The sequence below is a fragment of the Haliaeetus albicilla genome, chromosome 6, assembly GCF_947461875.1.
Source record: "Haliaeetus albicilla chromosome 6, bHalAlb1.1, whole genome shotgun sequence".
Classification (NCBI taxonomy): domain Eukaryota; kingdom Metazoa; phylum Chordata; class Aves; order Accipitriformes; family Accipitridae; genus Haliaeetus; species Haliaeetus albicilla.
Window position 1 is genome coordinate 494839 of NC_091488.1, and position 27127 is coordinate 521965.

Here is a 27127-nt window from a genome sequence, read left to right on the forward strand (position 1 = left end):
AGTACAAGAATTCAACAAATTGTTTAAACATTTTGGTGAACTCAGCTCACTGAAACCTCTGTACTGTTTTCCACTTCCCCCTTCAAGCCTGGAGTACTCTTCCTGAAAACATTCATCATCATTATTCAACCTGGTTTTGTTCAAATGCCTAACTGAAATTTCTTTCATAAGCTAAATAACTAAATTATGCACACCAAAAAAACCCCAACAATTTTGTATGATTAGCACTGGCAAAGAGCTACATACCTGCATGAAATTCTCTCTACACCAATACATCTCCTCTGCCTTCAGCTCAGACTCCCTTGACACAGACGAGAGCTCTCAAACTATTTGTTCTGTGAGGCACTGAGCATACTTTTAGCACAGTGTAAATACAGCAGGTAAGGGAGAAAAGAAATTGTTGTCACAAACGTAGTTAAGAGATGCCCAGATGCTAGAGATCCCCATAGAGCTCTTCTGCGCTTGTCTTTGGCAGACAACAAGCAATACCACCAGCTTTAAAAGCAGTAGTCACAGAGAATATGTGTACATAAGTGGACAAGGGGGAGAAAGACAAGCAGAGGAGGGATGGTGGAAAAGGGATTTTACAACCTCTTAGGCAACTTTGGCTCCAAACTTGAAAAGGACTGTGGAAGCTCGGTTCAGATATGATCTAACAGAGCTCTCCACATACCGCGTAGCTGGCAAATCCATCCCTGTGGTCCAGATTTTTTATTCATCCAACAGAGTATCTAGAGAAACACAGACACCTTTAGTCTGATGCAGAAATCTATGAAAGTCAAATAGAGTGCACAATGTATTTATTTTTTTCATTGAAGGCATGGAGAACAGTCTTGGGACATTTCTGCACAGGATCAGTCTGCTGCCAGCACCCCAGGAGGAGTTAGCTTGTTTCAGAGCAACAGGCTTGTCTCCCCTTGCTTGTACTCAGTGCCAGCAGCAACATACTTTTGCTACCATCCTTTCCCAGTGCTTAAAGTATCTGTTTCTCTCTCCCCACTTGAGAATCCAAACAACACAATGTTGGCTTGGACTCCCTGCCACTGTATATTAAGAAAGTCAGAACTTGCCTCACCACGTCTATCTGCTGCTGCAACACTCTGCAGTGTACCCTGGCTTATATAGTGGGACAACTCCACCGGTCCCACGTACTGGTGTCTAATCAGGGCACAAAAACCAAACCAACCAGAACTAAATAAACCCTTAAGCAATTTCCTGATAGCTCCCCCTTCCAGAGGATGTTTCAGAAGGGCAAAAACCGCAGAGAGCTGCTTGCAGTCTCCAGGCTCACCCATATCCCCACACTGGGCTCATCTGTGCTGCTGGTACTGGTGGCTGTGCTCTTTCCCCTACTTCTTATTTCTCTAACCAAAAAGGAAAAACCTTCTTTAATCCCCTTATACAAGGGAGGGAATTCATCCTCCATGCAGATGTCGCCAAAAATATTTGTCCATCTATTTGGACAAACATTCATAAGCACCATTCAGTGCTACTAGACGTTTCTGTAGCTAACAAAGTGCCAACAAGTGAGAAAAGACAAGACAACTCCTAAGCGCTCAAAGGACTGACAGCTGCAAATACTCAGCTGTACTGTTTGCTGCACTCTTCAAAAATGGAAGAACATGAAAGACCTAAAGCATCAGGAACATCCAGCAAATCCTTGTCTCTTTCCCACTTCCCAGGTCAACTTTCCGATTATTAAAAAAAAACAACACAAAAACAGGTGAAGCAGACTGTAACTGGGCAACCTCCTCCACCTCTTCCTCAGTACAGCTGCACAGCTGTCACTGGTTGTGTGCGGCTCCAGCCCATGACAGAGGCAGAGCATCTCCCCTTCTGCTATTTCTGGAGATCACCTTTCTCAAGGCAATCTCCCCTCCCTCCGCCACCCAGTGCTTACACCTTTGAGCACTGGAGAATATTCAAACAAGGACCTAGGTAGCATTTTCCTACAACAAGCTGAAAAAAAAAGTTTTCCAGCTAATTTTAATACTGTTTATTTTCTGATTAAAACCAGTACATGTCTTTTGACCTTTCCAGAAAACCACTGTCTGCCTTTTTATAGCACTCCACTGCAGGGTACACATACAAGAGATTGAGTACGAGAAGTGCCATCAAACATGCTACAGCCCTTTTAATCTCTGAGCCCCTGTCAGACGATAGTGACAATAAGGAGTTCCACCAAATGTAGCAGCTCTGATACCCTTTCACATTCCTCCATGTACAAGACTCACTTTTACAAACTGTGCTCTTTAAATGGGCTTTTAAAACTGCCCCATGAATTGCACTCCTTCCACTGAACCTTCCTGCATTAATCTCTGATAGATTCCATACAGTACATAAATAATGGTACAGGCTTCAGTTTAGGTATGCACCTCATTAAAATGGTGCTACCCTCTTCTAGGTTTTATAAACTTCAGATGCTCCCTGAACTAATGTATGCTAGAGATGATGAAATGCTCAACCTTGTCTCTGCCCTAGTCTAAAAGGGGTATCATATTACCTTGAGAAGACAACAGACTTCGATTTCCATCAAAGTTCATCCCTTTCATGAAAGACTGAATTCCCTTGGTATCTTAAATAGAATTTGACCTGATTTGTGAAGCTGAAGGCCTAAATCAAACTATTTAAGCAGGACATCTACCTTTAATGCAATGCCTTGCTTGGTTTTAGATGACAACGTACAAATGGGGAGCTGCACAGAAAACATACCATTTATGGGTAAAAAAAATTCAGTCCAAAACACTGTTCATACTTGAGCTGCATATAGCATTATTCTCACAAATCCGAAAAAGTACTTTAGGATTACTTTGGACATAAGATGTCTAGACAGCATCTTCCCTGTGGAGCAGAAAGGCTATACCCCCCTCCTAAAACAAGCAAAAGGGCACTAAAATTCTGTTAAAGGTTTCAACATTTCAGAAAGACTTTGATATTAGGCTCTGCAAGTAATTCAGAAAGGCAGGAAGAGTGGACATGGAAGAAACACAACAAGCACACACTTAATATTGCACCAATTTGGATCCAAAATGATCAACCACTACCCATAAAGCAGGCACCTTTGTTAAAGTCCAGAACTATGAATGAGTCTTGCTACGCTGCTGAAATAAGAGACACATGTAACTTACCATCACAAAGAAGTAGTGTATACTTCTTCAATTCATTTAGATCTAAGATAAGAAAATACTGGATTTTTGGTCCTATTCTAAGGACATCGAAACTAAAGCTGTTACTTTTTGTGACAGGGATCTTGGGAGGAGAGTTGCTAAGCGCAGGAGACAGTATATCCCCTCTACCACAAATGGTCTAGTTGTATATACCTGTGCCCAATGTCCACTGTATGCAAGAGAAAGTATCAGAGCAAGCCCAAATAGAAGAGATAAGGTGGCTTGTAAAGACCTCTGAGGGTTACCATCACCATTTATGCATTGGTTATTCTTTGTCTGTGTACCTGCTGCAGGTAAAAGGGGAGCCTGCTCCCTGTTGGCTCAGGTACCTGAAGCCACCCCTCCACTCCTGCAAGCCCCCCTTGCCCATCCCAAAAGACCATAGATAGATATACTTGAGGAGATCACAGATACGGGATACCAGTTTTAGGCAACCTGAGGAGTTCACACCCACACCCACACCCACAAGTGGACTGAGCTGGCCACTCACCAAATCATCTCTTGCTGCTCCCAGCAGCGAGAGACAGCATTGCTGCTCCATGGCCAGCACTGCTGCAGGAGCGAGGGGTAGCAGGAGCTGGGTACACACTCTCAGCCCTCACCGCCCACGCAAGTCAAGTCAGCTGGCAGGTGTGTGAAGGTACAAAAATGGTATTTACACAGAAATATACTCTTAAAATAAACTACAACTCACTTAAGGACTTGACTGTTTCACTTTTTAGAGGCTATACCTCAAGCAAATGAAACATCTCTCCACTTAGACATCATAAGTAAAGCTGTTCACACACACCACATGTACCTCACCATTATCAGTCATCGCTACAATGCGAAAATAAACATAAGCGCATATAACTAATATTAAAGCTTCCTACCACTACATCAAGATATCACCAAATTATAGAACATTTGGACCTTAAAAGAAGTCTTCAAAGAAGCTGTACAAATTGTATTAGTAAAAACACTCTCATATACCAAAACACAAATCACAGTAAAAAAGAATCATTCACCAAATCGCATCAAAACGTTAACAAATGTTCTGGGACTTCAAACTGCATTGAGCCAAAAACTGCAAATCAGAAGTATTTGCGAAAATACCAGGACTACTACATATAATGAAAACACCTATAACATTCAAGCACAAATAATTTTCCATTTAACATTTCCATTGTTTCACATTTACAAACTGCTCTATTAAGCCTCAACAACTTTATAAGGGATTTTCTGGCTCTTCCCACATGCTAAAAAGATCTCAGAGTTCTGGGCCATTTATGTTGCATGTCTTACACTTTAAAGAACACAAACGGTATAGTCCTTTACATTTAAGATTTTAATCTCTGAAGAAGCAATCAGCACTAAGGCTGGGTGCCTAAGGCTATTTCTTGCAAATGGGAATGAACAGAACTTTAAATGCCCTGCAGTTGCGGAGGTCAAGAAGTTGGCTAACAGCCTCCCTTCTGTAGACTCCTTGAAGCAGTGTCCCGGTCTCTCGGCTGTAATTTGTTCTATATTCACACTTAGAAAATATTACAGTAGACTGTCAAATGGCATTTTCAAAGATTATCTTAAAACATGCAAGAATAACTGTGTGTTTCACCCATCCTTGTTTGAGGTAGGTGCATCCAGACGAGTAAGAAAGCCAGCCGCAGTGTCCTGGACAGTTAATGACAAATGTCATTTCCTGTTAGTGATGCTATTTATTATCAAGGTATAATTACTGAGGACTTAATTTCTCCCCATACATCCACTCCATTATGGATCGACTGCAGAGGCAGAGGGAGTAAAGAGGGCTCGCTCACAGCTCACAATCCCATTGGAACAGTAAGAAAAAAATGAGGCAAAATCACAAGACAGACAACCATGTGCAAAGGGCAGAAGGAGCTACCTACGTTTGTTTCAGGCTTTTTCGCATTCTCTCTTCTTAAGTAAAGCCGCATCACTGTTTTATACACACAACTTACAGACCGATATTGGAATTAATACTTCCTCAGTACTACAAATTTCACAATAGGAAAAACAAAGTTACACTTGGTTTTGTAAAGGAGACACTCTCCAATACCTCTTTTGAACTCGAGCAGCTACTCCAGAAAAGAACACCTCTGACTTAACGAGGGCACAGTGCCTGGACGCAGCAAGGACAGCCACAGCAAAGGGAAAAAGAGGCATCTGCACATTCAAAGTAGGAATACACAAAGTCTGAGAAAACATATTTTAGAGGACTGTCACTGCTTCCTCCCTAACCTCCCTACTTCAAGATCAACACTTAACATATGACCGAATTTTAAGAACATTCTAATGAGAGACAGTCACATTTGCATATCTACACAGCTTCTAATTGGTGTGAAAGGAGTTTATACTTGCAGCTATAACACCTAATCAAAAGCCAGCATTTGTTTTTGCTGAATCTGAACACTACTATAAAAATATACAATACCAAGCAACCTGAAAGATATTACACAAATATTATGAACTTATTACACAAATATTACGACCTTATTACACAAATATTACTACATATTTACACCAAATAGAGAAACAGAACATCAACTCCATCCGCTGCGTCTCAAACAAAATCCGTAAACATTACTTTCATATTCAAGACCAGACCGTGTTAAAGTTAAAAGCTGTACAAGTACTTCCAGGTCTCAACTTCAGTTTTACCATATACTCTTTGCTGCTGCCTCCTGCTTGCATTACTGTGAAACTTCCCATAAACAAAGTACCAACAGAAGTGTCTTCGATGTACTTTTTCTTTACATGAAGTCAAGTAATATCATCCTTAAATAGTACTTATATTTTACCATACCCTAAGGGAGAAAACCAGCTCCCCCCGCCCCCAAGCATGCAGCCTGGTTGCACGAGTAATTTCCCTAGACGCACTGCCAGTGAGCCCACTCATGTGGGCTGTGGGTTGCTGCAGTCTGAGCAGCACTTGATGGTGGCCTGTGGAAAACTGGTACACCGCAAAGCGTTCACTCCCCTCTTTATTACCTGATGTTAATAAAACAGCTTCAAACATAACTAACGCAGCGAATGCCTCACTATCATTACTCTTCGCATCTCCACAAGTGCTGCACTTGTTACTGACCCTAAGTGACTGCCTCACCGACTGCCTTTCTCTGCCACTTCCAAAGAGTAAGGTGCAGTATGAAAGCTCTAAAAATCCAGAAGTTTAAGACTGCTACTCTGAATAATTAAAAATTCAGAACCAGTCAAACTTGAAGAGCTGTTTACAAGTTAGGCACAGGACACCCTGAAAAGCTACCGTCATATCTACAAAGCCTATGCTTTGTAAGTTTTAATCACCAAGCCTGCACTAGTCAGAATACACACGAGTCACAAGTGAAGTTTACATTATTAGAACTCACTAACATATCAGTATTTCGCCTCTTCATTAAACCTTTTAGAATTATTTTTGGCTATCTCCTATAGCCAAACTCATCAGTGAGAAACAGAAAATAACTGCAGGGAAAGGCTTCAACTTTACAGTGCAGTAAGTAATTAGCTAGAGATTTTTAAAAAACACTTGAAATGTCTCTTTACTCCTAAAGAATAACTGAGCGTAAAATTTAACTTGAATGTTAATTTTACTACTATAGCACTGCAATCTGCTTTGCAGGTTGTCCCAGCAGCTAAAGACAGCAATGATGCACAACACCGTAAGAACAGAACTTTTCATACCTGAACCGCTTTCTTTGGACCATCCCGCAGCTACGGCAAATACCATTCCCCACGCAAGACACCCCCTTTCAGCCGGCGATCGACGCATGCCATACGTGCAGTTTAACGCCGAAGAAAACGGGAACGGTGCCGCAGCGCATGGCAAGCCGGCCAGTGCCCCCCGCCCCGCCGCCCTTTCGCCGCGCAGCCTTCAAGCAGCTCCCCCAACCTCCTCACCAAACACAAGGGCACGCTCCGCAGTAGCCAATTTTTAACGCGCGTCCCCTTTTCCAGGTTAACCACCGTTTCCCAGGTCCCCGCCAGCCGCCGCGGCAGCGAGGAGCGGGGCGGGGGCAGGCCCAGCCCCGCCGCCCCGGCCAGGAGGGCGCGGAGCCGCCGCCGCCGCTGCTGGGGGAGGCAGCGGGGCCAGCCCCGGCCGGGGAAGGCGTGTCTTCCCCGCGCTCCTGTCAAACGCCGCCGGACCCGCTGCTCGGGCGGGCGGCAGGGAGCGGGGCCCGTCCCGGGCGCAGCTCCGCCACGGAGGCACCGGCGGGGCGGGCAGCCGGCGGCCCGGGACAACACCAACTACCCCCCCCGCACGGCTGCCCCGGGCCCCTCGGGGATCCTCCCGCGCCGCCGTTGCTCACCGGGGCTCCCGCTGCCCGGGAACCGCGACCTTCCCCCCCCCCACACACACCCCCGCCCCGAGAGGAGAGGCAGAGCCGCCCCGCTCCTCTCGCCCGGGGAGCGGCTCCCGCCGCGCCGCCCTGGCAGCTGCGCCCCCGCCCCAGCCACCGGCCGGCTGCCGCGGGCGGGGGGCGGCGGGAGCTCAAGCCCGCCGGGGAGGGGAGCGGGCAGCTCCGACAGGCCGGGACGCGGCGCCTGAGCCCGGGGCAGCCCCGGCCGGACCCGCCGCCGCCGCCGCCTCCAGCGCGGCGGGGCGGGCGGGGGTCCGCAAAGGGAGGCGCGCGCCCCCCCCGGAAAGGAAGGAAGGGGACGGGGCCGAGGGGACTGGGCCGCCGCCGCTGCTCTCCTTTCCCCGCGACGCCCAGCGCGGCCGGTGGCGGCCGGAGGTCGCGGTGGGAGCCCGGGGAGGGGGCGCGACCCCCGCCTCGCCTCCCGGTCTCTCCCCGCTCCTCCCTTCCCCTGCCCGCCGCTGACGGGCTGTGCCGCCGCCACTCACCGGGCGGGCGGGAAGCGAGTCCCCGGCGGCGGCTCCCGCGCCTGTCAAGCCGCTCCTGCCGTCGCCCGCCTCACGCCGCCGCCATGTTCCAGGGGCACCGCGCATGCCCGGCAGCGGCACCGGGGGCGCGGGCCTCCCCCCCCATCACCACCACCGCCCCCCCCCGCCGACCCCCTTCCGCCCGCCGCGGGGCGAAGCGGCGGCTGCGCGGCCGGGGGCCCCGCGTCCCTCGCCGGGGGCAGCGCGGGCCCGGGGCCGCCGGCATCCCCGCACCTCGCCCGTACCTGCGGGGGACGGCCCCGCCAGAGCGGGCGCGTTAGGGGCCGAGCCGCCCCGTCCGGGGTGGCCGTGAGGCGGCCCCGAGCGCGGCGCGGCCGGCGGCGCCCCGGCCGTTCCCCTGCGCTGCCTCCCCGCGGTCTTCCCGCGTTCAAACCTGGCGCCGTCCCCTCGCGGGGCGCCCCGCTCCCCGGAGCCATCTTGCGGCCGGGCGGCCCGCGCCCAGCGGCCCTCAGGGGGCGGCGGCCGGGGCTACGGGGCTTGGGCGGGAACGGCAGCGGCCGCCACACCGGCGCACGTCCCCGTCCCCTTGCTGCGGCGGGGGGGGGGAGCGGGACTTGGGGGGCGCCGGCGGCTGCGCAGTGCAGGGCCAGGGTCGGCGGGGGCTCCGCGGTCCCGCGCCCGGGGAGAGGGAGCGCCGTGTGAGGGGGGAGGTTACCCCACGGCAGGTGTTTTCTGTCGGAGACTGCGGTGTGGGCGGTTAGCGTCTGGGAAACGTGTGAGGAATCGAAGGCGAGGTGTTCCGTGAGGAAACGCCAGGCAACCGCCGCCCCGGTCGTTCCCGTCTGCTCCGGGCACCGCCAGCGCCGCGGTACCGCCCCGCAGAGCCGGTTCGCTGCGCCGGGCCGGGCCCGGCACGGCGGCGGCGGGAGCGGCGGCGGCTGAGGCGCGGCTGTGGCCGTCGGTGCGCGGCCGGTTGAGAAACGGTGTGCGATTGTTCGGGAGACCCGCGCTTACGAACACCGCGTAACAGCTGAAGAGCCGCCCTTGGCTTTTGAGGAGGGCGCGTTCCCGTTTGAGGAGCTCTGGGCATTTGAGTTCAGACCCCGGGAGGCGCGTAGGGCGTATCTGGCGAGAAATCGTCTCCTAAACGCTGTCAGCGTTCGGGGCGTCCTGTGCCCAAGTTGCATCCTCACTACTTGCATCGCTTGCAAGTGAAGTTTTAAATTCGGAACTAAGCTAAGGTCACAAGAGTGAGATTCTAGGAGGCTTTGTAGTGGAGAAAAAAAACAAATACACACTCAAAAAACCCTCAAAGTCTTCTACATGAAAGTGAAATTGATACAGCCCGCTTTAGTATCCTGCATATATTGCAAGTTACTGCTAACTACTTTAAGCACTTTCATAAGCACTAAATGGTTCTTCAGAAACAAGGAAAATGAGTCCTTGCCATATATTATAAAAATCTAATATTGAGGCAACATGAGAGAAACAAGTAAAAATATGCTTATCCAAGTGATGAAAAATATACAAGAGAAAGGTGAAGAAATACTGAAACACGCTTACAGAAAATCTTTATAGCCAAGTGTGGTATGCTCATAACCAATGCAGATGGACGCTGCTGAATTTGAAATATTTTCCCCTTTCTGTCATCCTGAACTTTTGCAGGAAAACGAGAGATCGTGTTCATTATAGAGACGGATACAGAAATGTGCCAAGTGTCACAGAATAAGTCCTTGGGAGACACAGAGCAAACAGAAACATATTTTAAAGATATCCTTTAAACCCAAGCCAGTGCTAGATATAACATCTGAGGAATCTGTTCCCTGTGAGCCACTGGGACAAAATACTGTTCGTTTCTACAGCTATTGCTGCAGAGCCTGTCAAATGTGAACTGGTGTAGTCCTCTACCTGCTCATAATTTTCCCAGGAGGCTGAAATCAGGAAGCCCGGCCAGCATTAATCCTGCTTCTTAGACCCCTGATCTGGTGAAACTGAGAATAAACAATAGACATAAGAATAACTGTCTACAAGATCACAGATACATCACCAGTAGAAAGAGCAGAACAGAAGAAAACTTTTAATACTCTCTTCTAATCCAGGACCCGAATGGGTCCATAATGCCTTCACATGTGTCCTTTACCTACGAGCTATAGCTGATGTAAAGCAAACAATTTCTTTGCAGGATTATTAGAAAAGGAATAAGAATTCCTGCCCGCTTCCATTTTCCAGCAGAATGATGAGCTTGTTCTGTGGTGACTCACCCATCATCTTTCATTTTCTTTTATAGGGATTACACTGAATTATTTGGGTCAGAAAAGCCATGCAATTTTTAAGTTCTCAGTGTTCTTCACAAAGAGAGAGAGAAACGCCTGTATGTATACGTATATATGTATGTATGTGTGTATAAATATGTATGTGTGTATAAATATATATGTGTATGTGTGTATACATACATGTGGCTTCACAGTTTTTTTGCAGGGAGATTCCGTGATTTTAGAAAGAAGCAACAACATCAAAACAAACCCAAAATGTTGCATGGAGGTAGACTCCAATGAACTCATACATCTGGTCAATATGATGTTCTGGGAGGTTGATGCAGACAAAAAAGATGTTTTAAGAGAGCAGGCAGTTCCTCAAAGAAATAACATTAAGAGTGTGAGTGAACTATCCGTGCAGAAGAGGTAAGGGGCACATTAAAAGATCAGCCTGGCTGTCACAAGCTCTTCCTGAACCTCAGATGGGAAGGAAGCATCCAGAAAAATGAAGCTGGGTCAGGTTACTTGGGAGAGCTACAAAAGCGTAGCCTGATCGTGCAGGGATGAAATCAGAAAAGGTGGCGGAAAATGAGATGCAACTAGCAAGGGATATAGGGAGTAACATGAAATCATTTTAAGTACATTACCAGAAATGGAAAAGGATCAAGCAAATGATTACTCCAGTATCAAGCAGAACTGCTAAGGTTTTGACAGACAACGCTGAGAAAGCCAAGCTTAATATTTTTGCACCTAATTTTGATTATTTTTTTTTAAATATCAGGCATTATTGATACTTGCGAAAACAGAGAGATTTCAGACTTGATTATCGAAGGACCAAGTGAGAAATTATTCAGATGGAATTTGCTGCTTTTCCATCAGCTGGACTTAAAGAACTGGCTGATGAAATCTCAGTTACGAGTGGTTATCTTTGAGAACTTACAGTGGAGGGATATTACAGGACAGAAAGGGACAAACAGTATTGTTGAAAGGAAAGAAGGAAATAGGAAGTTATATACTAATCTATTTAATTTCAGTGCCCAGAAAAGGTACTGGAACAAGTAAACAGGCTATTTTTAAGTACTTGCAACACAACAAGTAACAGCCAACACAGCCTTGTCAAGAACAAAAGATATCAAACAAATCTAGTCTATCTTGCAACAAAGTAAAAGGAATCGTCAGTAGAGGAGAAACATTGGATGTCATGTTAGAGGTCACTTTAGTAATATTTTTGACGTCGTTTCATATGATATTCTTTAGGTAAACAAGGGAAATAATGTAGGTGAAGATACTTAGGGAGCTGGTACAAGCGGCTCGTTGTCAGAAGGACGTTAATGAACTCGGCGATGGTTCAGAAAACATGTTTACATAACTCCAGATTATACCGAACTGGGAGGCTTTAGCATGCTGGAGGACAGATGTGGGATTTAGAAGGATTTTCACACACTAGAGATTGAGTCTGAAAAAAGGAGGGTACTATTCAACAGGGATAAGTGAACGCTGGGCAGAGGCAGATATGATCAAGCTATACAAGCAGGAAAGGGGGAACTACTGGCTGTTCTGCAGGGAAAAAAAGCTGCAATTATGTGAAAAAGAAAAAAAGAAAAAGATCTGTGGTTATGTGAATCACAATCTATACAAAGGGGACAATGTCAGAGAGCTGCAGTGAGAAAGTCAAACCACGTAAAACAATACAGAAAGAGAAGCACAGACCAATTGTGAAACAGCCAGCTTTACATGGCCTGAGAAAAACTCAGTAGCTGTGGTCTGTCTGGCTTCAGTAAATATGTAGCCCGCAAAGAGGGCAGAAAAGAACAATATCTGAATGATTGGATATCTATAAAATATGCCCTGTAAGGAAATTCTGAAAAAAAACCAACAGGGATTGAAGTTGAAGGGGGGGAAAGTGGAAGAAGAGAAAATAACATACATAACTATACAATACAGATATGGATGCATATCAAATGCAGGAAAGAGTGCTGTGAAGAGAAAAGGATGAATTTGCCCTCCGGTTCCATAGTGGACAGGTCAAGAGAGAACAGGTTTAAAACACAGCAAGAAAGATTAGAAAATAAAAATGATAAGGGTAGGGAAGAAGATTGGCCGGGTGGTTGTCCAGCCTCCAACCTCCGACTCTTCAAGAAGAGCTAGGCACCGTCGGTCGGAGCTGGCACAGGTAGACCGGGCCGAGGGTGGACTCAGTCACCTTCCATGGCCCCTGCCAGCAACACGATAAAATGAATGCAAGCTTTCTTTAAGGCCGATTTCTTTAAATCCTCAGGGAAAGGATTTTATTGTTTCTGCAATGAGCATGCCGCTAGCTTCTGAAAATGAATCATTTCAAAAAGAATTTTAAACTGCCTTCCTGTTTTCTGAGTCCTCCTTCTTTCAAGCTGTCACAATACGATTGTCCTATGTAACTAAGGATATTATAGATACACGAGAGATTGCACAGTTTCACTACCTGAAGAGAGCCGAAATTCAGACCTGAATAGGTCTGCCTTCTACTCCCGGTTATGTGAATTCAACAGAAATTGTAGATTTTTATCTGACAGCAAGTTAACATTTTGTTCTTTCCCAAGAATGAAGTTTACCTTTTCCAGAACAGCCTCAGAAGTTCTTCAAAGCCTGAAGTGTGACAATGACATATTCTTTTAATAACATCTTTTTTTTTTCCCCTTTCTGCTTGCTTGTAGGAAATGCCATCACCTCCTTCACAATTTTTAAACTGTGTAGATTAAGAACAGGAATAATTACAGATGACAAGTGTAAAGAACACTCATTGCAACTATATTAAGTAAAAATATTCAGACATTCTAAAGCATTTTCATTTAATGCTGTAACGTTACAGTATGTATATACACAAGGTGTTTAGACATGCATGTAGGAACTGGTAACACTAAAAGAAAAGGAGTTAAGTTATTTTCATTTGCATGGATGCAAACCTGAAAACAACTTCTCTGAGGTACAGGAAGCTCACAGAAATAAGTGGGAACAGAATATTGGCCACACAACTTGTTAAAATATTTTGCTGTAAGAGTTAGAAATTAATTTGCAGGGGAAAAGCAGTGAGGAACCAATTTCAGGCAAGATAGGCTCAAGCTTTTGCCATTGGATGGATAGTGATTAGAATTGCCCCAGCAAGGGAAAACAGATTTGTTCTAGCTGGTTTTGTATTACCTAAAGTGAGTGCTTCCTGCACAGTGGCCAGCAAAAAGAAGAAAAAAATACTTACTCCCAGAATGTTGGGGACAAAAACCTGCAATAGTTTTGTAATACCAAAAAAGATAAAATTTGAAGTGATGAGGGGGCTCTTTTCCTGACATCCATCAAGTTCTCTGGAGCTTCAGGCTGCCTCTTGGTTGGAGAAGTAATATGGAGGGCTGGACAGAAATTGTTTTTCCTTCCCTATGAATTTTCCACTTCTATGGTATTTTTTCCATAGCTGAAATATCAAAAATCCTGAACATGTTTATAAGTTGACTGAGTAAAACTGTTTCAGTAAATGGAAATGGTTTATTTCAATGTTTCTAAATACCCCATTTTGACCCTTTCTTTCTTTGTTTTCACATAAATTGCATTGTATTTGAATTGAAATATTGTGAATCAAATGTTTTCAGAACTTTTAGCTCTAAATATCCTATTTTGAGAATTAAAATATCCGACCTTAGTTTGGTTTTCCTGGTTTGGATCTAGGAATGGCAGAAAAATCATCCCTTTACTGGAGACAATTTCAGTGAAGTAGAACTGCTTGTGTAAACATAGTAGGAAGCTTTCCAACTAGTCTAAAACACATGAATAAAATGGGAGAAAACATGTTATGGGATGGATATAAATGTGGGATTTGAAATAAAGCAGCAGCACCAGGAAACAAAACTTCTGCTTCTGGGTCATAATAATCCAGATCAGTGATTTGTATTAGGGGACCAAACGCAAAAGCTCTAATACACATCCTAAGTCACTGATCCCGCTGCATCAATGAGTATTTTAGCAATGCACGTGACCCAAATTCTGATTGATTTTGCAACAGTTAAAATTCATGATTAATTATTCTCATTCAGTTGAAGTGCTCCATGAAACAGTACGGAAGGTGGCATAATGTACCCCTTTATCTCTTAATGCCGTTGGTTTCTCTGGGTGTTTGGGTAAGAGTGAATCTCTTCAAGGGTTGCTGCAGGCATCATCCAACAGGAGGGTAATGAACGGCTGAGCTCTTGAGTTACCACAGGGGAACTGTTCCGGCTCCAGGTTCACATTTTGGCAAACAAAAGCAAAGTCTCCTTTAACGTACTAACGCTTCTCCTTCGGATGCTCTTTAAAAGCGAAAAGGAAACTCGAGTAAAATAGAGCAGCCTCTTCCCAAAGGAAGCGGGCAAAGAAGATGAAGGGCTAATAATCCCTGCCTTGGAATCCAGCGGTCGGTGCCAGCGCTGCCGTGTCCCTGCCGCTGGGGCTTATCCAGCTGCCGGGGGGATGGCTGCCCCAGTCAGGCCCAGGCCTGCGGTAGGGAGGTCGATCCGGCAAGGTTTGACAGCTCCCTAGGTGGATAACAAAAAATAAAAATCCAGCTCCTCCGACGGCGGGGAAACTTTGAGAGAATGAACGCATTTAAGCAAACACACCGTTGCCTCCCAGTGTTTTCAGGCAACCTGGCAGAGTCATACAGGTACGCGCGAGGGGTGAATTTCTCTCGCGCGCAGCCTTTGGAACTCGTGATCCCACAGCTCCCAAATCCGGTGCAGTTTCTGTGATGCCACCGAGCCGAGCGCTTCTGCTGTGGGATTTGCCAGCTGCTGTCACTATCCCCCTGACATCTTCTTTTGTCTCCTTGCCCGGCCAGCGCCTGCTGGCAGCTCCTGCGGCCCCTCGGCTCTGCCGGCGTGGGGGGAGGCAGAAGGGGGCCAAGACGCCGAGCGAGGTGGCGAAGCGCGGGGAGGGGGAACGAGCCCGAAGCACAAGCTGCCCACCGCCTGGGCTGCCTTCGGGGCAGGGCGGCAGCCGTGCCCGGGGGGACCCACGGGAAGGAGCCGCTCCGGTTGGCAGCCGGATCCCGAATTGGCCCTCGCAGGAATCGGGCCGCTGAATTACAGCTGTGCGAGTCCCATTGCGCTATAGCCCTTGGTGAGCGTGCCCCGGATGAATTGCAGGTGATAGGGAGTGCCGGGGGGGTGAGGGGATAACTGCTAAATGAACGTGCTGCCTAAGAATATAAAACCGAAACTGTGCTTTTCTTGAAGCCGGGCGTATCGTGGTGTTTCAGCCAGGTTGCCATCTCTTTCAATTAGCACCCTAAGACCGAAAGAAGAGTTAACTGATAATAACGCCATTAAAGCACCCTTGAAAGTTTAGTTTCAAGTCGTACGTTGTTTGGCGTGATGTGACCGACCATGTACGCGCTGAGAGGCCACCGCAGGCATGAATAATATGACAAATGCCATTCTTCGTGTGAACAGCACTTATTTCCATTTCAGTGCAATGAAACCTGAGATGCCAAAGTGGTTAATCCTGTTTAGTGCTACCGTCAAGTCAGAGATCTGTCAGCGTTGTGTTTTCACGTGATGACAGGGGCGGCTTACTTGCAGCTCTCGGCTTGCAAGCTCACAAATGCCAGTGACTTCTGCTTTCCTTAAAATGCTATTCTTTGTAAACAGAATAGCTTGGTTTAAACAGAAGACATGAAGTGCTGTTTCATTTATTCAGCTTCTCGATCGTTTATTTATTCATTTATTTACAGTTTAGCTTATTCGGCTTTATTAGGAATAGATGCTTCTGCCCATGAGGGTGCTCAACACCCACCTTCGGAGCGACGCGGGCACCGGGGGCGTGCGGGGGTCTCTGCCAGGCTCAGCCTTTCTCAGCTTTCTGGGGACGGGGCCCCACCAAGCACGGCAGACCCCAGGGTGTACCCTTGCTGCCGGAGAGCCTGGGGGGAGAGCGAAAGGGCAGGTGGCTGGGGAAGGGGAGCAGGACAAGGGCCGGGAGCAGGAGCGGCAGCTATCCTTCCCTTTCTGCAAGGCAAGAGCGGTCATCTCCTGCCAGCCGTCCCTGTCCTCCTCTGGGGCTGCCCCTCATCTGCGCCGCGGCGAGACCGAGCAAGGGAGGGACAGGGGACGTCTCGAGCTGTGCAGCAGAATGAGAGTGCCAAATGGAGCGTTCTTATTAGTATTCATAAGTAAGGATTATTTTTCCCGAGGCAACTGCCTGAATTAATAATAGACAACCCCAAATCAGCAGTGCATTGAGGTGACAGGGTTTTCTTTTCTCTGTGTCAAAACATTACTGTTAAATGCTTTGAACAAATACATTGTATTAGTGTATAAGAAATGATGTTACGGCAATTGAGGTATTTCTTACAAAGATACAAAAATAACATGCTTTTCTGTTCTCATATATATTTATATCTATCTCACCTTACCTTCAGCTTTCAGCATCTGGGTGAAGAAAATGAAACGTTCTAACTATTTTAGCTAGCTTTCAATTTTAACAAGATTTTCCCTTGTGTTACATATTTAAAAAAAAAAGCTTATTTAAATGTTCTTTGTTAAAATTATGAGAATATGAGTAAAGTTTAGGTGTGAAGGAGGGTAGAAACAGTAAGAAAATGTCAGAATAGCCCTACACCGTTTCTGTTCTACCTCCAACTAGTAAAGGTGAAGATTGAGGAATCGGAGGGAAAGGTGTTGAAACAGCAGGATAAAGTGAAGGACAAGTCCTCAGGGTTAAATGGTACATTGAGTGAATTTTGAAATAGATGGTGGAGCTGCGAAAACAGTACATGCTCACTCTTAGGCAAAACAAAGAGATACTTCTCAGGAACTTGTTAGGAATGCTTTCCCTGCCTAACATTTCCCAACAAAGGGTCAAAGATGCCAGTGGTCCCTAAGGCAAATCCTGCTACACTTTGGAAGTGTCTGCATAAAAGGATCGTTATCAAGAAAGGCCTATAAGCAACATCAAAAATAACACTGACAATCTACAAGCATTATTTAAATCAGAGGTATATTTTCTATGGTGTTTATCTTATTCTCTCCATCTCAAAACAATGCAAATAAAATTATTTCAAAAACAGATGATGAAACAAATTAGACATTCTCTTAAGACTTTTATACAAGGCAAGACCATATACATGCAGCTGTTTAATGTAGAGATGAATAAGGGGCAATAAATAAATATTAAAAGAAGGAAAAAAGTACAAAGGATGTAAACTCATATAGTCTTTTATTCCAAGCATAGGAACGTACACTGAACTGGAGTGTCAGGAAATGTGAAGAGTTAAAATGGAATAATCTATGAAACCCCTTACCACAATACGATGTTCCTATCAAGAGTTAAGAGGATATCACAAAGGAGTAGACCTACAGAGGTTAAAATAGGCCTAACCATCTTATGATGATAATAATAGAGATAATTTTAAATAGGGAGCATCCCTTCAGGTTTTTCTTTTGCAGCTGACAGCTGCTAAGGGTAAGAAAGAAAATTCTTTTTTTGTGTGTAACAACTGCTTGTACTTTTTTTGCAAACAGTTGGGTTGTCATTGTCAGAGGAAAGTCATGAGACTGCACGGACCTCTGATCTTACAAAGTACAAAAAATTCCTTTGTTCTTAAAGATGAAAAACTGTCATGACCAAAACACCAGCTGAACAGGAGGCAAGGAAGGAGAATCATATTTCTAATGGAAACACCAGGGATGTAAAGAAAATGAGTTGCATAAGAAGTAAGATATCAAATAGCTGAATTATCAGAACATAGGGTTTTTCTTTCTAGTAGTTCTTTTTTGTGAATGTAAGTTCTTACACACTCGGCATTAACAGCTTTTTCTTTATTCTTTCACTGTCTATGTCTTTATCCTTGTGCACTGTCTTTATCCTTGTGCACTGTCTTTATTCCTGTTCAGTTGCTTGTGAAGTTATTCCCAAAATAACTTCACAAAGTAAGCTCTGATGGAAAAATTCTCATGCATTCAAAGTAATGGAGGATATGAGCACAGAGACAGAGCCAAAACCTTTTCAAATGAAGCCCTCTGCGCTTGCACCCAACTGTTGGTGCAGAGGTTGATGTTCCCATCACAAGTGGAGTGTTTCTATACATGCAAGAAGGATCTCTGAGCTCTGCTACTGACTTACGTGCTCGGGTGGAGAATTCTTTACAACAGGATACCGCTGCTGCCTGGGACAGCAGCAGTGCTATGTAGATATGTACATACCAGATATATGTATACACAGTATAACACATACAGTACTTCGTATATGTAAAATACATATAAAATGGGAGGAAGCAGGGAGAGATCAGAATTGGGAATGGCTGGAAGGTGAAATGGAAACTGAGAAATTGAGAAAGTATGGCACGAGTACACCGTATGACCACGTAAACTGACGTGAAACAAGACGCAATGCTCGTTTTGCAGTGCTGACTCTGTGCTCCACTCCTGGTGCCGTTACCCGGTGTGTGCAGCCTGTTGGAGGCCATTAGCCACTTCTGCCCGTTACGGCAATCTGTATGAGCTGTGTGTGTAGTCAAAGCATCCCTAAACTGGTCAGCACCCCCCTCTCCAGGTGGGAGCTCCAGCTGGGGTTTGGGCCCACTGATCTGGCATTTCTTCGTATATAGGAGAGTAGATTTGCCCATTACCTGTTTAAAGGACCCCAACCTCTTAGAAGGAATGTGAAGTATTAGCCCCTTGGCCGCAAGCTGGTCAGAAACCCATTGGTCTCTTGCCAGCCATCTGCGTGAAACTGTCTTAGCGGGAGCTGAGCATGTCTGAACACAGTTTGGACATTTTTGTGCTAGGAATTGTCTAATCCAGTCAAGAGACAGTGTACTGAAGGGGTTCCCACTAAGTGAAGTGGCAGGTGTGATCCTATACCTGTTATAGGTCTTTTCCTACCCCTGTGGAACACACGGAGTTAATTTCTGGATGTCTTCTTTCTCAGATTAAAGATGCCAGTAGCTAAGGAAAGAAAAATGATTTACCTTCAAATAGTTCAGCTGACCTTACACATTTATCACTTTACAGGATTTCATTTTTCAATGGAGTCTATTGTTTCAACACCATTACCTCCACTTTTAGCAAAGACAATTACAGGGCACTTATTTATACACCAGAGACACATTGCTTAGACTTTTACATTCTTTTCACCTGAAATAGTTCTGTCACAAAACAGTTGTTTGTCTCAAGCAAATATTTTTTCTCTCAAAAGTTGTACTTAGAAATACTCAAGTGTCTTTTTATTTGCACAAGACAAAGACCTTTTTTACTAACTGTGACAAGTGAAGAACAAGTTGAGGTAATACACTGACAAGACATGGATTACTTAGCTAATCTCATGCCATTGCATGGACAGGCTTTGTTTGGGGTTTTTCTTCCTTTCTTAGTTGGGCTAAACATTATATTTCTACCAGACTGCTCTTGTAAATAAATAGCAAATTACTAATGTCCTACTTACAACTACTTTGTCACCATAAAAAATTTCATTATTTTGGATTTCCAAAAGATTTCACAAAACTCTCCTCTCCTCCCCAGTCCCCTGCCACCAGCCCTGTGATAACTCGTGAATGTGTATGGTCACCTAAATAATTTGAAGATTAAAAATCCCCCTTCTTTGTTTGTTTTTCATTTACAAACCGGCATGTTTCCCTGTGTGGAGTAGGGCCTTCTGTGCCCCTGGCTTGTGCTCACAGTGAACGGTTGCAGTTCATGGCACCGTTGTTGTATTCGTGGCACTCTTTGGGCCATGGCCAGCTAGCTGTGGTGATGCTCTGGTCAGAGACACCACAGCCACAGTGGAGTTACAGTACCCTCTTAATTCATAATGTTTGCCTGAAAGCTGTCCCTTAAATACATTTATAAAATCCCACACATACTGGAAGTGTGCCAGGACATTAGCCCATAGAAATCATGCAGCCTATGATCAATTTTTCTTGTGGACCTGAGCCCACATTTCAGGGTGTTTTAAGGTTCCAGCTGAAAAGAGCCCCCCATGGAAGAGCATACAGCTGTGATTTAGCTGATTGACTTTTCTCCTCTGAGCCAATGTAGATGCCTAAAGGAGGGATGTTGAAGGACAAAGAGAGAGCTGTAATGTCCAAGTGGCGCTTCTGAGATCATGGGATGGGAAAACGGTAATGCCACTGCACTGTCCCCATCCATGTATCACTACGCTATCCAGTCCTGGTGACAAAAAACTCCTTTTGAGGATAGAAAGTTTTCACTACCGAAGAGACTGTAAACTCCATTTATTTTAATATACAAAGTCAGGAACCTTTATTTTCGATGTTTCTTGATGTTAACTCAGTAATAAAACATCCTTTCCAAGATGGTGCCCTAGAATTCTTTGTTGAGCCAAGTTTAGTAAATTGAGGTTCCAAGATGCCTGAGGCATTTGGAGAAATGACTACTGCAGAGAGATGACACAAAGAAGTGACGGTTTCTCTTCTTTCAGTTATCATTAAACTCCTGTACTGCCCTTTAATGAAATCTGCCCTTCTGCACACATTTTCAGTGCTTCAGTAGCTTTAGGAAACGATGATCTAAAGAAAATATAGCAGTAGGACATAAAATGGCCTTACTCCAAAAAGCCAAAGTAGTTATGCAGGAAACGGGAAGGTAAACACTGAACCTGAAGATTGGGCTACAAGCTCTTGTGAGATGGTGTATGCTCCAGCAGAAGGAAAAAGCAGCAGACTGAACAGAATTGAAAGTTTTGCAACTTTGGAAAGCCACCGCTCTAGCTTAGCACACGTTAAAAAAAAAAAGAGGCAAACTAGGACTGCATTGAAAATCAGATACTGAATTTGATCAAAAAGATGCATATATTCCAACAAAGAAACATTCACAGGGAGAATAACAGGATCCAGCCCAACTTAATTTTCTCTCTCTTGTGAGTCAGGACTATAGTGACATGGCCTCACATAACACTGAATCTGAACCACCGCTACGTAGTATCAGCCCTGACCCTGCCTGATGTTACAGGACCTGGTGACCCCACCTTCAGTCTACCTTCACTCTAAGTGAGCCCATAAAAAAGATAGATTTATACTTTTTTTTCCCCCTTTATCTGCATTTGAAGTTTATGCGCCACAGTACATTTTCATATATATCAACACTTTTATTGTATTTATCGAGACCCTTCATGGTATCCTTAGATATTCTGTGTACACCGATGGGCTGCACCCATTCTAAGGGTTGAAAAATTATTATGCTGACCCTTAAATCGCATGGCTAGCCAGTATTTGGGGCTTTATTGGGTATTTCCACTAGCAAGAAAGCTAATTACATCAGTCACTGATTACCTGAGTATTTCTTTGGTGCTATCTTTGGTGGGGTTTACAGAAACTCTTCGCACATCCCTGTGGCCCTGAACACAGGAGGAGTCAAACAGGAGGAAGCTGGTCTCCCCCCTCAGTTCCAGGCTTGCCTTTCCCAAAAGCAACCTGATAAAGCCTCCTGGCTCTATCACATACCGGTGTTTCTTTTGCTGTCCCCTAATTCTACATGGGCTTTTCAGCTGCCATCACCGGAGTCTGAGCAGAAGAGAGTACCTTATGTTTGGCTCTGTCCTTCAGCGGTGGCTCCGTTTCTGAAGCTACTGTTAAGCAAATAGGTTTCTTTCAACTCAGAGCATCGTACCCGGCATATTCAAATAAATCTGTAAACCCCAGACAAAGATATACCTGTTCAGAGCTATTAATGCCATATATAATCCAGAATTCTTAACAATTACTTTAAATCCAGCATTGTGCAGATTAAGTGGGACATTTATTACCACAGGCCAACTGACTCCTACGTCTTCAGCAGCTCCTGCATACTTTCGTCCCTCTGTTCACATAGCAATATATTACAGAATAAAAATGCTTAGTATTTTAGCATATACTTGATTTGGCTACTTTAGTTCTCACAGGGATCAAAATTTAGAAAATGTTTCAAAAATGAACTAAAAAATATTTCTTTTGGACAATCTTTCTTTAATGGCTTTTAGACTATTTTTCTATCTCACTGCAATATCCCACTGGAGTACAAGAAGCTAATGTGAAATGAATGTTCCACTGAAGGTACAATTACAATTACTAAAAGTAAGGCATGAAAGAGAGCATCAGAAGCATCAGTCAGTGTAAGATTGAAGTCAAATAGAAAGAAATCTTCCTGATACAGTGTTGGAAAAAATGGCAGATGTAAAATGAAAATTTCTCCTCATTGACTGGGCTGAACAGAAAAGAAAGCTCTAGAACTGTAATAACAATACTAATAATAATGACAAAAAAAATAGTAGGGATTTAAGCTGCTGAAAAGGGCTTAGGAAAGTTTCATCATTATCTAGATACATTCCAACCTCATCAAAATTACCAGGAGCAAAGATTTTAATTCAAACAAGCATAACGCAACTGTGACAGTAATTTTTAATCTTTTAGGTAAAGAAAAACAGTTGGGAGAATCAAACAAGCCATATTTCAGAGGCCAGTTCTGCATAAAGGCATCAGCATGGTAGAAATTTCAATAGCTACTACCTTTAGGCACAGGTGTGAAAGTCCAAAATACAAGACAACGTATAGTGCAGAATCCTGTTGAGCAAATGCTCAAGAAGGAGGTTTCAGATACGACTTGGCCAAACCTTTCACAGCTGTGTACACTGAGGCTGGATGTTCCATGAAATGAGCATGCAATATAGGGAATGTGAATCAGGCTGGTTATGTTCGCAAGGTTCTGAGCATTTTCAGTGTGCTCTATGCAGTGAATCAGCAAAACATTGGAAAACTAGAAAATCCAGGAAGATGCATATGATACTGGTATGAGGTAACCATGAAATAAATAAGGTGCAGTCTATGCAAACTGCATAGCTAAAAGCTTCAGCCAACACATGGTTTTGCATGAGAAAGGCACCATCAAAAGTGACTCAAGACTTTTGACCCGGTATTTAACATGACTCCATATGAAGAAAAGCAAAACAAAGAGAGGGTGGCCTTATAAAAAATATCCTGATCCAACAACACTTCTGTTTTCCTGCAGTCAAGGACAAGATGGCTCAGAAACATTCATCTACCAGCATCACTTTGGCATTCCTCCCAGAACTTTCAGGGTCTGCTTGGCAGAAAATATGTAGCTGAATAATTTTAGTGCAACATCTCTTATCCTGTGCTTCACAGTCATCTTCCCGGAAGCTCTGCTTAAGCTGGAGGTGTCTAACCATCAGCAACCTCCATATTTCAGCTTCCTCATCACTGAGAAGGAATCACTGACAGCCTCTGGGGCCATTGCTTTACACTGCAGGCTAAGCTAAGCGTTAGATAGCCTGAATCGTGCATGTGTGGGTGCAAAGAGGAAGGAATACACATGTGTCAGAGCAGAGGCAGCAACCTTGATCACTTGGCATTGATAATCAGTTCTAGAGAGGGTTATGATCAATACAAACACTACCGAGAATGCAGAGACCTCCAGCTCTTGAAATAACAGGTTGTGATAAGCAATATCAGTATCAATTGCAAAGTCCATCATGCCCAAATGAATTTACTGATCGTAGAGCAACACACAGCTGGTACTCAGGACCAAGATGATCTTCGTTCTGTAGCAAAGCCAAAACTGAGCTTGAAATATACCCCGACTGTAGCTGAGGTCAAGTGGCTCAGGAGCAAAGGAGCCCTCCCCTCCCCAGTCCTTCTGAAAATGAGTGTGTGGAGAGGGAAAGACAGCTGGTGAGCACCATGCACTCAAGGTCATCACATTTTTCAGAAAAGATGGCATTCTTCCTTCCTTGCTCAAGGCATGAGAGCGGGCGCCCGCTTCGGCGATGCTGCCTTGTCTTACTGGCACAGTGCTAACAGGCCAGGGTGGGAATTAAGAAATGCAGAAGATCCACAACATCTTCATCAGAGACCAAATTAAGCCCAGGAAAAGGAAGAGGTCTGTTGTTACTTTTGGCTGCCCATAATAACCAGGTAAATTAGTCCATGCTTCGTATTTCCTCCATTGGTCCTCTCTGCTGTTTGATCTCTCTGTGCCGTTCATTGAGGTTTAGACCCTTTTTGTGATGCTTGTTTTGTGTAACTTTCTGTTTTCTCTCCCTCGCACAAAGTCTCTTCCTTCACTGCTCTTCGCCGGCGGGGATATCCTCACCCTATTCAGGCTGACGGGGAATCCTCACTCCGGCCCGGGTGGTGTGCATTCCCCACCACGGGCCCAGGTCCCGCACCTGCGGAAATCCGCACTGGGATCCTCTCCAGGAACAAAACTGAGTGTTGGATCAGGCCTTCCCCCCTGTGCACCTCAGCCAAGGTTTATAAAATGGCATTTCAGTGGCTTCTACTTCTCTGAATACTAATTTCCTCATCTTTCCATATAGCCTGCTTAGGGGATAAGTTAGGATATTTAAGCTGTTCAATATAGAAAGTTTTCTTTCTCAAAATTAAGGATAGCTGTAGCACAGAAAGTCCTTGTATGACTCCTGGGGCATGTGTCAGATAATCATATCAGAGCCAGTACCTGGGGCACATCCTGACTATCTCCAGAACTAGCCTACAAGAAGGTCAAGTGGGTGCCTTCTCAGGAGATGTCCATATGCTAGCTGGAGTAGATTTTAAACTTGAGCGTACTACCATTGTGTCCTCTCCCGTGATTAAATAACACAATTTAAAAAATAAGGTAATGGTCACAAAAAGAAAATAACAGAGTCTGGGAAAAGAGGAAACAGGGCAAAGAGGAACCTAAAGGAAATGTTCCAAGAAAGTCAATGGCTTCCATATTTAAACGACATTCCATGCTTAAACGACGATTTCAAAGCTGAAAAAAACCTCTGCAGGCCTCAACACTAGGTAAATAATATGGTGGTGCTCCTCTTTTTCGTAATAGTTTGGAAGGTCTAATTAACAGTAGAAGGACAACAGAATTGTGTTATTGTTTAACATACACACATTATTTGAAGAGCTGGTGGATCGTTACATATTGGGTGTAATCCACAAGTCACAGGCCAGTCCTGGTTAGTTCATGTGACAAGGTTTATTTCCACATTTCACTGTTCAGACTGTTACAGAGGGTTTGCACATTTTATTTCTTTCCACACCTTTCCACCTCCTCACTGCCAATTTAGGAGCTGTTAGTCTCAGTTCATAGTAATTGTGAGAAAATAAAATTCCATCTGTTTCTGTCAGGAAAAGGAAAGATAGGGAAGGGAATGAGAGAATCAACAGAAAATTCCACTTGCTAGACATCCTTTGCTGCTAGCTATTACTTTCCTACGGGATGCCTTGCTCAGTTGTATTGCAGAAAGTACCTAGCACTTAGCATATGCACAGTATTTTAACTTTATATCTGTCCTTAAATTCAGCACTTCCAAGAATATTGTGCCAAGCACTATTCTTCCACTGTTCATCTAAATCCATAAATATGACTCCCATGTGCAGATAGTGCCATACAGAACTATTTAACTAACAAGCAGCCCGAAGCCCATTTTTCCCTCACTGGGTTTTCGGCTCCAGACATATATTTAATAGGAATGTGTAGGAACTCATGCCAGAGTTGTTGAGCACAATAGCAAAATTCAGGCTTCTGTCTTTGCAATCTGTCTTTCCAATAGCTTTGGAATGGCTTAAAGGTGAACGAATAATGAGGAAGAGAGACAGAGAGAGGGGGCGGGAGACACACAGGCTTAGACAGAAGCAGAGATAGATTTAGGCTAAAAAGCCATTAAGAGTTAAACGATCTGCAAAGAGGAAAGCCTTGAAATTAAATTTCACTCGATATCAAATAGTAGATTTAAGAGTCGTACGTTAAAAGAGGTTCCTTTCATGAAAATGCAAATAGCAGCAAGCTGTTTTAATTATAGGCTGTAAATGTCGCATGCTGGGAGACTAGAAAAAAATGCAGAAGAGAGTAGAACCATAAAACCTACCCATCAGTATTCTCAGGTCTTTTTCAAACACCAGTAATCTCAATTGAGCAACATTTTGCAGCTCCATTATGCTTTTTTCCTAGCTCAGAGATAGTCTGGCACTTGCATACACTGATGGGATTTCTTCTGCTTGGAGGTATCCCTTCTAGGAGCGTCTTGCAACTAAAAGGACAAAATAGTATCTGCTTCAGAAGGGTGGAGGTGCAGGCATGAATCCCACTCTCCTCCCGACCCAGAGACCTGCAACCACTGCTGCCAGCGGCAGGGAGATTAGATCCCCAATTCCAGTCCCCGGAAAAGTAGAGACAGACATATGCAGGTGGGGCAGCTATGGACCACAACCCTTCACCAGCAAACACAGCAGGTCTTCCCTACAAGCGCCTGTGTGTAACACGAGTCATTAGTCAATGAAAACGAGTTCAGCTTCATTTCCAGTATAAAACAGTGCTTGCTGGCAAGAGGAGAGTGTAAAGAAAACACACCATCAGATATGCTCTACTGAAATGTAATACAAATACAAGCAGTTCACCTTAATAGCAGAAGTGACAATACTCCTTGTCCTTGCCACCTCTTCCCACCCACTGAGGCATGCAGGTGGCAGCCAGCTCTGTCTGAACACCTTGTACGCTTGCCAGACCCCTAAATTCTAATCTCTCCCCTCCTTCAGTGAGAAAAAAAATCCCTTCACTTCCATTTTCAAATGGAGAACGAACTAAAACTAAAACACAGTCTTTCAGGAGTTAAATATTTGCCTACAAAGCAAGCCGCAGAACACATTAGTTAGGTACATGTTTGTTTAAAGTCTGGAAACGTTGTGATGATGGGTGCTGAGTAACAATCAGATAAAAATAGTTCTGAAATATTCAAAGGGAACAATATGAAGCCCCTCGATATTTAAAAATACATTCAGGCTTTGATGACTGCATTATGTTTGAGAGACCAATGCTGCTTTCCTAAGGCTTTTTTTGCTTTCCTTCAGTAGATGTCACTGC

At 44.7% G+C, this 27127-nt stretch overlaps 1 protein-coding gene across 9 annotated transcripts in view; it reads right to left on the reverse strand.

The window, feature by feature from the left end:
- Positions 1 to 8136, reverse strand: part of SCML2 (Scm polycomb group protein like 2) — a 74893-nt gene extending 66757 nt beyond the window's left edge. For 3 of the 9 annotated variants that reach the window (XM_069784763.1, XM_069784762.1, XM_069784759.1), the window contains exon 1: positions 8008 to 8117. Coding sequence is in view for 2 of the 9 variants with exons in the window: in XM_069784766.1 (XP_069640867.1) it covers positions 8008 to 8112 (105 nt within the window). In the remaining 7 variants the exon portion in view is untranslated. The other 6 variants (XM_069784764.1, XM_069784760.1, XM_069784766.1 and 3 more) reach the window with 5 other exon arrangements.
- Between the last annotated feature and the right edge of the window lie 18991 nt (positions 8137 to 27127).